Source organism: Macrobrachium nipponense, chromosome 6 (assembly GCF_015104395.2).
Source record: "Macrobrachium nipponense isolate FS-2020 chromosome 6, ASM1510439v2, whole genome shotgun sequence".
Taxonomy (NCBI): Eukaryota; Metazoa; Arthropoda; class Malacostraca; order Decapoda; family Palaemonidae; genus Macrobrachium; species Macrobrachium nipponense.
In genome coordinates, this window is record NC_061108.1 from 80734692 (window position 1) to 80746842 (window position 12151).

Sequence of the window (12151 nt, forward strand, 5' to 3'; positions counted from 1 at the left end):
TCTGGGCACCAACTGTCGAGGAATGTCTCAAAGCCACCAAAAAGGTAGTTCACTTTCTGGAACATCTGGGGTTCCAGATAAACAAAACGAAATCCAGACTTACCCCGGAGTCTCGTTTTCAGTGGCTGGGAATCCAATGGGATTTGTCTTCCCACAATCTGTCAATTCCAGTGGCCAAACGGAAGGAAATAGCAAAATCTGTCAGGCAATTTCTCAAATGCAAACAAACATCAAGGAGAAACCAGGAAAGAATCCTAGGGTCCCTTCAGTTTGCTTCGGTAACAGATATCCTCCTGAAAGCAAGGCTAAAAGATATAAATCGAGTTTGGCGATCGAGAGCAAACACCAAATCGCGAGACAAGTTGTCAGTAATTCCACAGATCCTTCGCAATCAACTCCGTCCATGGTCAAAAGTAAAGAACTTAGCCAAGCGGGTACCCCTTCAATATCCCCTTCCAGTGTTAACCATTCACACGGATGCCTCCCTGTCCGGGTGGGGGGGATATTCTCAGTTCAAACAGGTTCAGGGGACTTGGTCAGTTCAATTTCGCCAGCTCCACATAAACGTTCTGGAAGCAATGGCAGTATTTCTTACCTTGAAGAGACTGCTTCCCCCGAAAAAGTCTCATCTAAGGCTAGTTTTGGACAGTGCAGTGGTAGTTCATTGCATCAACAGAGGAGGGTCCAAATCCAAGCATGTGAACCATGTCATGATAGCCATCTTTGCCCTAGCAAACAAACACAAATGGCATCTGTCCGCCACTCACCTGGCGGGGGTAAGAAATGTGATAGCAGACGCTTTGTCCCGGTCAGTTCCTCTGGAATCAGAATGGTCCCTAGACGACGGGTCATTCCAGTGGATATGCCGGAGAGTCCCAGGTCTCCAAGTAGATCTCTTCGCCTCACAAGCGAACCACAAGCTCCCTTGCTATGTGGCCCCCAACCTGGACCCTCTGGCTTATGCCACGGACGCCCTGTCGTTAGATTGGGATCAGTGGAGAAAAATTTATGTTTTTCCTCCAGTGAATCTTCTCTTGAAAGTCTTAAGCAAGCTGAGGACTTTCAAGGGAATAGTAGCTCTGATTGCACCGGACTGGCCCAAGAGCAACTGGTATCCTCTTCTTCTGGAATTGGTCTCCGACCTCAACGGATTTCCAATCCCAAGCTGTCACAATCAGTACAAATGAGGACTGTGTTCGCTTCCTCAGGAATTCTTCAGACCCTAACTTTATGGACTTCATGAAGTTTGCGGCTAATAAAGATGCTAATATTGATCCACAAAATATTCTCTTCTAGAATCAGATAAGAGAGAGTCAACTATTAGACCAATATGACTCAGCTGTTAAAAAATTAGCATCCTTCCTGAAAGAATCAAACACTACAACCATGACAGTTAATCTAGCTATATCCTTTTTCAGATCCTTGTTTGAAAAAGGTTTAGCAGCTAGCACTATTACTACTCATAAATCGGCTTGAAGAAGATCTTTCAGTTAGGTTTTCAGATAGATCTGACTGAATCTTATTTCACGTCTATTCCTAAAGCCTGTGCTAGACTTAGACCTTCTCAAAGGCCTACTGCAGTTTCATGGTTCTTAAATGATGTCCTCAAACTAGCTTCAGATACTGACAACTCGTCTTGTACATTCATAATGCTTCTTAGAAAGACATTATTCTTATTAAGCCTAGCTTCAGGAGCTAGAATTTCAGAACTGTCGGCTCTATCCAGAGATGCGGGTCATGTGGAATTCCTCCCCTCAGGAGAAGTTCTGCTTGCTCCGGATCGTAGTTTTTTTGCTAAAAATGAGGATCCTCTTGCAAGGTGGGCCCCTTGGAAAGTCATCCCACTTCCCCAAGACCCTTCTCTCTGCCCAGTATCAACTTTAAGAGCCTTTCTATCTCGTACATCCTCAAGATCCTCAGGTTCTCTCTTCATGAGAGAAAAAGGTGGTACTTTGTCAGTAAAAGGTATTAGACAACAAATCCTTTACTTCATTAAACAAGCCAATCCTGATTCATTCCCAAAAGCCACATGACATCAGGGAGTAGCCACCTCATTAATTACTTTCAACATATGAACTTTGAGGATCTTAAAAAGTATACTGGATGGAAATCTCCGACAGTCTTTAAACGTCATTATCTAAAGTCCTTGGAATCTTTAAAATTTTCAGCAGTAGCAGCGGGAAACATTGTTTCTCCTGATACTGTATAGTAGTCGTAGTACAGATCCAGGTCTCCTTTCTACCTACCTCATCCAACATGCCTCACCCTATCGCCATGCTACTCGGATATCCTAGCCTTAGCCGCTGAAATCATACTAGTGGATTGTCCCTTATTTTTTTGCTAGGGACATCCACACTTTGTACTGATAATGTACTTCAGTGTACCTACCCTTATTTTTATGCTAGGGTAGGACACAATGTGTTTGTATATTTTGTAAATAATTTATCTAAGTAAATCTATTTTGTTAAAATTACACTGCATTATTATATTTACTATGTTTACTGTAATTTTAAGTACTTTACATTACTAACTTTCTTTTATGTTACTGTTTAGAATAAGTTAGGCTTAAGTACTTAGTTTATATGCTGTAATTGATTTACTTATATTATATCCCTCATTTTACAAACTGCTTTTCATTTGTCCTTTTTTCCCATCTTGTCTGTTTCTCTGGTACTCTTTCATAGGCCGACACGAGCTGAGCCCAGAAAAGGGATTTTGACGAAGGAAAAATCTATTTCTGGGTGATTGGCTCGTGTCGCCCTATGAAACCCACCCTGTATTGTTTGCCCCCCCATGCAGGACAAGATGTTTTTAGATTAAGGATGTCCGCTAGGGGCGCTGCTGTCCGTGGCGTCCTCTAGTAGTAGTAGTAGCGGCCACATCGCCCGTTGGTATCAGCTCTCTCTTGTGGGGATTCTGATTGGAAGTTCTAATTGGTGAATGTCTCGTGGTAGTGTTCCCACTCGCCCCTATTTACCATACCGACACTTCTTTTTAAGAGTGAGCGAGTCAGTTTTACTGACATTTTCTTAATTTTGTTTTTCTCTGGTAATTTTAGATTAATTTTACCTAGAAAGAATGATATTAAGGATCCTTTCATAGGGCGACACGAGCCAATCACCCAGAAATAGATTTTTCCTTCGTCAAAATCCCTTTTTTGTTGGTGTGCCTTTTTAAACTTAATGCAATACTGTGTAAGTATTCAGCTTTAAAAGGGCAATCAAAAGTAACTTAATTCATATCACTCAAAAGAAAATTTTGCTTAATGCTTCTCACTCCAATGTTTTTTTTTTTTTTTTTTTTTGCAGTAGTTAATATGAATAACTTAGAATAGCCTCATGTGGAAAGGTTTCATCAATTGGTAGAGTCCCTTTCTCTTCACAGCTGGAGACTATCAAGTATCTCCTCCGAGTGAGAGGTTTTTCTCAAAAGGCTGCAGGACAGATGTCTGGCTATCTCAGGAAATCTTTGTCAACAGTCTGTAAGGGAAATGGGTAGTCTACTGTGATTGGTGTTGTCGACAGGGTTTCTCTCCACTCAGAGCTTCTGTTCAGTGGATAACGGATTTTCTGATCTTCCTCAATGATGAGAAAGGTTTTCTGTTTCAGCTATCTGGGGCTACAGGGTGGCCTTGGGCTCGGTGTTGCACCTGAAATGCGTAGACATCTCTTCATCCTGGGAAGTCTCCTTGTTGTTCAGAAGTACAGTCCTGTTCCCCAAGGGAACTCAAGCCTCCTCCGTTGGATCTTTCTCTTATCCTGAGAAGTCTCACTCGAGCTCCTTTTGAGCTCCAAAGCTTATCGTCAGACAGGGATCTGACTCTAAAGACAATTTTCTTGTTGGCTTTGGCTTTTTAGAAAAGAGTTGCAGAGCTTCATGGCCTGAGTTATGATGTTAAACACACCAGGAGTTGGTGGTCTGTGGCTTTCGAATTTGTCCCAGAATTCGTGACTAAGATCCAGAATCCCTTGGTGCATGATGACAGATTTGCCTCGTTTTTCATTCCCTCACTGAATGACTTTGTGGACAACGATCCACAAGAACTCTTGCTTTGCCCCGTCAGAGCACTGAGATGCTATCTGGAAAGGACTCGTCACCTAAGACCTAGGTGCTGTAGACTTTTTGTTAGCACTGGCCAGCCCAGAAGGGAGGTGTCCAAGAACATGATTTCATTCTGGTTATGTGAGACGATTAAACAGGCTTACTCCTCACTTTCTAGTTATGTCACTGAGTCTGTGCAGGCTAGAGCACATGAAATCAGAGGTATAAGTTCTTCTCTGGCATTTAAGAAAAACTTGTCTGTTCAAAGAATTTTGAACGCTGGTTCTTGGTTACGTCAGTCCACGTTCACTTCCTTTTACCTAAAGGACATTGCCCACAGGTCTTTGGACACTTTTTCCTTGGGTCCGGTGGTGGCTGCCCAACAAGTTGTGTAATTCACCTAGTGTCCCTGGCAGGACAGTTTGTATCTTAACTAAGATGATTGTGTGGGAGAGAGAATGAGTGAGTTGGCCCCTTTCTTTCTCTTTTTTTCCTTTCTTCTTCCTACAGGCGGGTTGAAGAATAGATAAGTCATATGCTGGAACTGGTCTGATACAGGTGAGTAAGGTGGTCATACTGGTGGTGGTTTTTGTGTTGTGACTATGCAATAGACATCTGCTATTCAGTAGCAAAGACTCTTTTTAGCAAGGGGAGTAAGAAGTGGTAACAAACCTTTGTGGTTTATTTGGTTTGTTGCTTGAACAGGCAGAGTTTCTTTTGTCCCTGGAATACAGTGAATCTTACCATATATCATTGTGTTTCAAACCCAGATGGCTGAGTTTTTAGGTATCCAATTGTCTATTCTTTCACGGGCTTGGGCCCCCTTCTTTAGAACTCATTCTTCTAGGAAGGGTGGCCAGGTGGGTTAACTCCCAGCCAGTTTAGGGTACTTGTACCTCCCTCCAAGTATAAAGTCTATCCTATTGTTAAGACCTAGGGTTAGTTCTGCATATGAACAAATGAGAAATTTTTAATCAATTTGTATTTTTCAGAGCTAACAAACCTCAGGTCATAACGTTTACTACCCACCTCTAGCTGCCCCTCTCTCTCTTTTCCTGGATGGAGGGAAAGCTTGAGTATCACGAGGTTCTATGCTTGGTCGGGACCAGCTTCCACCTCGTATACTCATGAGTTGCCAGATGCCACAGATTCCTTGGTTTACAATCTTTGATTGTTTTTTACCAGTTTCCAGCTGGCAGAAGAAGATTATCCTATTGTTACGACCGAGAGTCTGTTAGCTATGAAAAATAGAAATTGAATAAAAATTTGTCATTTAAGGCAGTTTTGCATGCTACAAAAAATACTACATCTGTATTACATATTGTGATATTGGCTATTTTTTCAGGCAAAATGCAAATACTTTTGTTGTTACCCAACTTCAATTCATCATTTTGGCCTTTTATTTTTTATGTTTTGCTTTTGGAGTGTACTGTAATAAAGCCTCAAATTAGCATGAATTGTAGCTTTACGAGCAAAACTCAATGGAAAATATCACTTAACTACATGCTTATTTTGAGGGAAATTTCTTGACTATGACTCAGATATGTTTTGCAGTTGTCAAGTGAGCAAAATGGTTGATTTACTGTACTTTTGAAAGTTCTTGGGTATCTGTATTACATTGTGGAATTTTTTTTAAATTCAGTTGCGCATAATAGATAACTGACAGTTTATGTATTATATTGTAATTTGGTGTTTGCAGCATGAATTTATCACCTTTGAAGGAAATGTAATTTAGTATGTTTTCTCATTTCTTTGTTTAAACTATTCCATAATATTTAATGCAGTAGAGGTAGTCCCTGGGTTACAGCTGTCTTGATCTACAGTGTTCTGTACTTATGAAGCTTTTACAAACATATTCATTAAGAAATCAGGTACCATAGCTAGGGTTATGGCCCCTTAAGTGCTGTAACTCTGACACTAGAGTAATTCTTAAAAAGTACAGGCAGTCCCCAGTTATCGGCAGCTGTTTCGTTCTCGGCAGGGTACTGTTAATCGAAAACCGTCATTAACCGAAACTCAGTGATTTATGGCGCTTATGGCACCAAGTTTTGGTTAATGTTACCTCTGTTATGGCGCCATAACTCCATTATTGGCACCTTATGGCCCCGATAGCCGAAACTTGGCCAGTTATGGCACCATAAATTGCCAATTTTATGGGGCTATACCGGATCGCCATTAACCAAGTCCACCGTTAACTGGGAACTGCCTGCATATAATTCTGGAAGTACAGAGTCCATAATTTTGAGTAAGTAGGTTTGTGCTTATTAGGTGTTACTTTCATTGAAGACTTGACTTTTGCAGGTTTCTGTTGGCTTGGAAGGGGTCAGTCACGAGTGAATTGCAGACGATCATGCATATGTAATTAACGACATAACAAAAACTGTGAACAGGTTTTTAGTAGCAAGAAAGATATCATCAGTGGCTGTTAATTTCTAAAGTATTGTATCTTTTAGAATATGTCAATGAGACTAAAGTTTCCCTTGTTTGTCAAATAGTTAAAAAATTTTCACTATTTTTAGAAAGTTTCTTATTCAACTTCATCAGGCAAAATTATGTTGTTTCACCAGACAGTATCAGGCCTTGGTGTTATCCTCGTTTCCCTAAGATTTTCAGTAGAACTTAATTTGTTGCGAGCTGGGCTCCTTTAAGAAATAATGAATCTCTATCTATATTCTGACCTTTTTTATTGCTTTTTATAAAGAATTAACATCTAACTTGTCTTCCATTGACATATATACTCATACAATATTATTATTCATAGGCTACCTTCTAAGACAAAGGACAAAATGTTCCTTTTAGGTTAATATAAAAGCTAATTAGTTCACAATTTAATTTTTCATAAAAATAGATTTATCAATTCAGCAAATATACATTGAATTTACATATTCCTGCACTATGATGATGATGTAACATACTCATCTTCAAGCTGATAGTGAACCAAACCAAATTATATTTCCTTGTATCTGTCCTGTCAGAAATCTGCCTTTATTTTATCATTGTTTCTTACTTTCATATTAAAAATGAAAAATATTTAGCTTATTTTTGATATTCCTTGGTAACATCTACAACTATTGTTTGTGAGTTTCGTTTTCATCATACAAAAAAAAAAAATGAGCAAAACAGCTCCAATATTCAACTTTGTCACTGTGGAATAGAAATAGAAAATGAATATAAGGGTTGAAGATAGAGGAAGGATTCTGCATTTAGCCTAAATAGAGCTAGAGCTGTATAGCAGAAGATGCATCGATTGTTGAAGTATGATGTATATGCAGGAACAAATTAAATTTGTTGATTAAACACATTGTAACCTAGCCATCTATCAACAATAAGTACTGGTAATTTATATAAGGAACATGAGCATACTCATAAATTGACATAAAACCCACATAAAAATACATTATACAAATTCAGACTCAAATATAACAAGAAAACATATGCTTGATAATGAGGATACAGTCATTTTAAAAAGTCAAATATTATTAATACTAGCATTAAAATTTTCTGTAGACTCTGAGCCTCTTAAGTTCTAACAATTGTCAAAGCCTTTTGGTTTTTTCTATTATTCTAAGGGTAGCCCATAGTGTGCTAGTGCTTAACACTGATTCGTGTACAGGTAAGGACAAGGACCCAGGTCAAATTTTCAGCAAATGGATTCAAGTCAACATGGTTTCTCATCTATATCCCTTTACCTTCTTTAATGAGGTTAATGCAGTCATTCTGTTGTCATTAAAACCAAGTGGTCAGGTCTGTAGCAATCTTATTTTATTGGGTATCTGAAAACATAGAGACAAGAAAAATTAGAATTTTATTTATTGTTCTAGACTTTTTAAATACTGTTAGGTTTTTCTGTTGTTCTAATGATTGGATGTATCACTTTGATCAGCAACTGCTTATTATAAGTCTTATACTTATTATTAATGACTTTCAAGGCTGCTTCCCTGTCAGTATTTGTGGCAATGATTCTATTTTGATGAAGTGATGAATTGTATCTCCACGTATTCTTTATGACTTGCATTCAATCTTGCATTTCTCCAGAAGTTTGCTGATAAAAGCTTTTCCAGATCGTAATGTCATGCATGTGTGAATTTATGTATTCCAATGACAGTAGTTGGTGTTCTTAAAGTATTCTACCTCAACCAAGTATGAGTTGTAGTTCACTATAATTTTTCCCTATGGTACAGACATCTTGTCTTGGTTTATTACTAGTGATTTTGTTGAAAATTATATAATGTTTAGAGGTGAACAAGCTATTTCTGAATAGGCAGATGTAGAGATCAAAATACATCTTCTTGAGCTTCTGCAAACAGTTGGAGATGCACTTTGAGAGATCATTGGGCTCATTTATCAGCACAGTGATCTTAGGGAAAGCAACTAAGGCTACCATTGATACCCAGTACCATCAATCAAGCAAACCGTAGGATTTACCCTTGAAGCAAGGCCATTGTTTGGGCTACTGTGGTCCTTTCTCTGGGTTGTCAAGTAGTTGAATGGTTTAATCTTCAGATCAGGGACTCCACTTGCTTCCAGTCTCTTCTTCAGGCTCCTTCCCTCACCTCTAATGCATTAATGAAAGTTGTATGTCAGTTTAGGGACTGGTAAATAACCTCATGCTGGAGAGATTCCAGGCAGAAGGGATGTCCTCTTCTAGGTCAGTTGACATGGCTTCTTTCTAGGATGAGGATGGAAAAATGTGGAGAAGTTGATAGGAGGTTTGTGGCAGGTCATTATCCCCTCTCCATTGAATGAGTTGGTTCATCAAACTGTCCAAAATGGAAACAAAACAGTCCTTGTTGGTTTCCAACAAAGAGGGCAATTTCATGCCTTCTGTAGACCTGAAGAGTGTATTTTCAAATATCTATCCACCAGGATTCCAGGAAGCACGTTCCCATTATCTTCAAGGGGACCATATGCTAATTCAAAGCCCTGTGCTTTAGAATGGTAGCAATATGGAAGAGTGATGTAGTAGTTGCATTTGATAATGTTCTCAAGGGCCGCTTGGTTGGCTGGGGAGGTGGAATTTCTTGGCCATATGGCGAGTGCAAGTGGTGTAAGGATGAGTAGAAAGTTTGCAAAATAGGTAAGAATTTCCTTGTCCCCAGACCGTGAGTTAAAGGGTTTTTTTGGGTTTGATTGAGTTGGGAAGGAAGTTTGGTAGGGACTGTTCGGAGATAGGAAAGCCACTGACTGAATGGATGGGGAAGAGAAATTGTACTAAGTTGAAGTGGGATGAGCAAATGGTGAGAGCATTTGAGATTGAAAGAGGAGGCTGCAAGGGATGTCACCTTGGCTTTCCAGGATTATGGTAAGGACGCGAGTATGCTTGAGCTCTATACAGATGCTAGTAAGTTTAGTATGGGGGAATGTTTAGTGCAGTTGCAAGAGGTGAATTGGGAAGATTGAGAGTAATAGCATATGTGAGCAAAGCCTTTAATAAAGCACAACGAAAGTACTCAGTGGTTGAGAAAGAGCTTGCGGCTATAAGGATTTGTGTGAAAGTGTTGAAAGCATTTTTATATGGGGTAAAATTGGTCATAAGGTCGGACTATGAGCCATTAGTGCAGGGGTGCACAACCTTTTGAGCTACTCGGGCCACATCATCAAACATATATCTAGTCGAGGGCCACTAGACTAGATTTTACATGAAATGATAAATAGTTTGTAGAATGTTTAAAGATAAAAAAAACACAGTTGCTCACCTGTTTTGTTTTAATGAGATTTTTTACACAGATTCATGTACAAGTTTTTTTATGTTAGGATGGAAATTTGTGGTTACCAGTCTTAAAACAGAGTGCAGATTTTGATCACTTAGCCTGCTACGAATATTTGACTTGGTCTGGTTGAGCAGACTAAATGTTTGTTCACATATATAGGTAGAGCCAAATAAGCTTGCATAAATAGCAGCTTTGTTTCTCAAATAAGGAAACTGATCTTTGGCCAAGCAATTATAAAAGTTTTGCAAGTCCCCTTCATTATACTTGGTACGAAGGCTGTCATTATTCTGAAGATCAATCAGTTCGATTTGTGCTTCGAATTCTACTTCATCAGGAGATACAGAAAAGGGGTTGCTGAACAACTTCAAATCATTGACTACTTTCTTTATGTCCTCAAATCGGCTCTCAAAGGCCTCCAAAAGTTTTCCTAATTTTGCTGCATAATATTCATGTCTATTGCATACTTTGTGTTTCTCACACATAAGTTTGTAATTTGGGAAGTGTCCTAACTCTCCTTTAACTATCTGTAACTGAAACAATTTTAGTTTTTGTTCGAAAGCTGTCACATAATTGGCTAGCTGAGAAATAAGTTGGTTGTTCCCCTGAAGTTTATGATTCAAGTTATTTAAATGACTTGTGAGATGTACAAGAAATGACAAATCACAAAGCCAGTCAGCATTTGTAAGTTCTGGTACCATCTTATTCTTTTCATTAAGAAATATCTCAATTTCATCCAGAAGACTGATAAATCTTTTCAGCGTATTTCCCCTGCTTAACCACCTTACTTGAGTGAAAAACACTAAATCGCCATATTCTGCTTCAATTTCATCAAGAAATTGCTTGAATTGCCGGTGATGCAAAGCTGAGCTTGACTTGATAAAATTGACTGTAGAAACTACAACTTTCATTACATGATCAAAGTCCAGTTCTTTTCCACACAAATTTTGTTGATGTATTATGCAATGAAATTGTTTCAGTTCATATTTCGCTCTCCAAGGTGTTTAAATCAATAGCTGCACCAATCCATTCTGCTTGCCTATCATTGCAGGAGCCCCATCAGTTGATATTCCTACTAACTTGTCCAAATCTAACTCAATTACTGAAATTTGTTCTAAAAGTCCATTAAGTAAATCACTACCAGTTGTCTGCCCCTTCAATGAACTGAGCCCTACGAGTTCCTCATGAATAGAAAAGTCCTCTGTCACACCACGTACAAATACAAGTAGCTGAGCCGTAGATGTAACATCAGTAGATTCATCAGTGGCTAGGGAGAAGTACACAAATTGTTTACTTTTCTCCTTCAACTGGTCTACTATATCACCCGACAAATCAACAATACGACGTTGCACTGTCATACGATTCAAAACTGATATTCTCAAACTTTTCAAAAACATCTGGAGAAAGTTTTTGAGCAGCAAGTAGAATACACTTTTTAATTGAAAATCCCCTCTGAAAATGCCTTGGAATGTTTAGCAATCAGGTTTGCAATTTTCATAACTCACTTCTGTTACGTCCTGTGCCTCTTTATTTTTCTGAATAAACATATTTTTCTGCACATGAAAACCTTGCATTAGTGATTTAATTTTCTGCTTTCTTAGATCACCAACAAATTTTTCATAAGGCTTGTGCTTTGTCAGATAATGCCTTTGCAAATTGTATTCCTTACAAACGGCCACACAATTCTGGCATATCAAGCAAATGATTTTTTTTTCACTGTTTTCCACAAAGAAATATTTATCTGTCCATATTTCTTGAAATTTTCTATGTTCATCTTCAAGCTTTCTTTTTTGACTTTAGTTTTTGTCCACAGAAGGACCAGAAGCCATAGTAGCTAAGCAAAATTAATCTGAAAACACTACAATGATAAATGCCTGGCTTTGTAGCAATATCTCCTATTTTAGACTGCAAAGAAACTGTCGGAGCTCAGACAAATTGGCTAACTTGGAAGGTTTGCCAAAATAATCATTTTACAAACTTTTTTAAACTGGAATTTAGATGTATTAGGAAACCATAATTATGAATGTAAAATACAATAAAAAAAAGAAAAACAAGAAAAAAACAAAAACAGGTTTTGCATCTGTTTAAAAAGAGAATAGTATTCAAAATTATGATAAATATTAATTTAGATATAACTTCAGGTGGTTTACCTTCCCTTCACAACAACGAGGTTACTCCCGTCTAGACAACGGTTCTACACGAGGTGAACGCGTATGGCTGTCTACAAGCCATACGGCGCGTTCAACCTCTTGTCTCGACTGCTGTTTCGTGTTCGAGGATGGTGATGAAATTATGAATTTAGTGAATGAACTGATTATAGATAACGAGATAATTCAACAATAACAAGAAAACACAAAGAATAATACATACATATATATATATGTATGTATGTCTATGTATGT

The 12151-nt window shown here is 38.4% G+C and overlaps 2 protein-coding genes across 2 annotated transcripts; both read right to left on the reverse strand.

Annotated features, from left to right (window-relative positions):
* Nucleotides 1–9760: 9760 nt before the first annotated feature.
* Nucleotides 9761–10660, reverse strand: LOC135216569 (general transcription factor II-I repeat domain-containing protein 2B-like). The gene has a single exon (XM_064251945.1). The coding sequence runs from the start codon at nucleotides 10658–10660 to the stop codon at nucleotides 9761–9763; it is 900 nt and encodes a 299-aa protein (XP_064108015.1).
* A 93-nt stretch (nucleotides 10661–10753) lies between these two features.
* Nucleotides 10754–11323, reverse strand: LOC135216570 (general transcription factor II-I repeat domain-containing protein 2A-like). Its single transcript, XM_064251946.1, has 2 exons — nucleotides 11255–11323; nucleotides 10754–11146 (listed from the first exon to the last, which is right to left on the reverse strand). The coding sequence occupies exons 1-2, from the start codon at nucleotides 11321–11323 to the stop codon at nucleotides 10754–10756; spliced, it is 462 nt and encodes a 153-aa protein (XP_064108016.1).
* Between the last annotated feature and the right edge of the window lie 828 nt (nucleotides 11324–12151).

Excerpts from the sequence above, each read along its gene's own strand:
- LOC135216569 (XM_064251945.1), bottom strand. The coding sequence starts at position 10,660 with ATGAAAGTTGTAGTTTCTACAGTCAATTTTATCAAGTCAAGCTCAGCT.
- LOC135216570 (XM_064251946.1), bottom strand. The coding sequence starts at position 11,323 with ATGCAAGGTTTTCATGTGCAGAAAAATATGTTTATTCAGAAAAATAAA. Across the intron at positions 11,147-11,254 it reads AGGCACAGGACGTAACAGAA|ATGTTTTTGAAAAGTTTGAG; the intron begins GTGAGTTATGAA and ends AACTTTCTCCAG.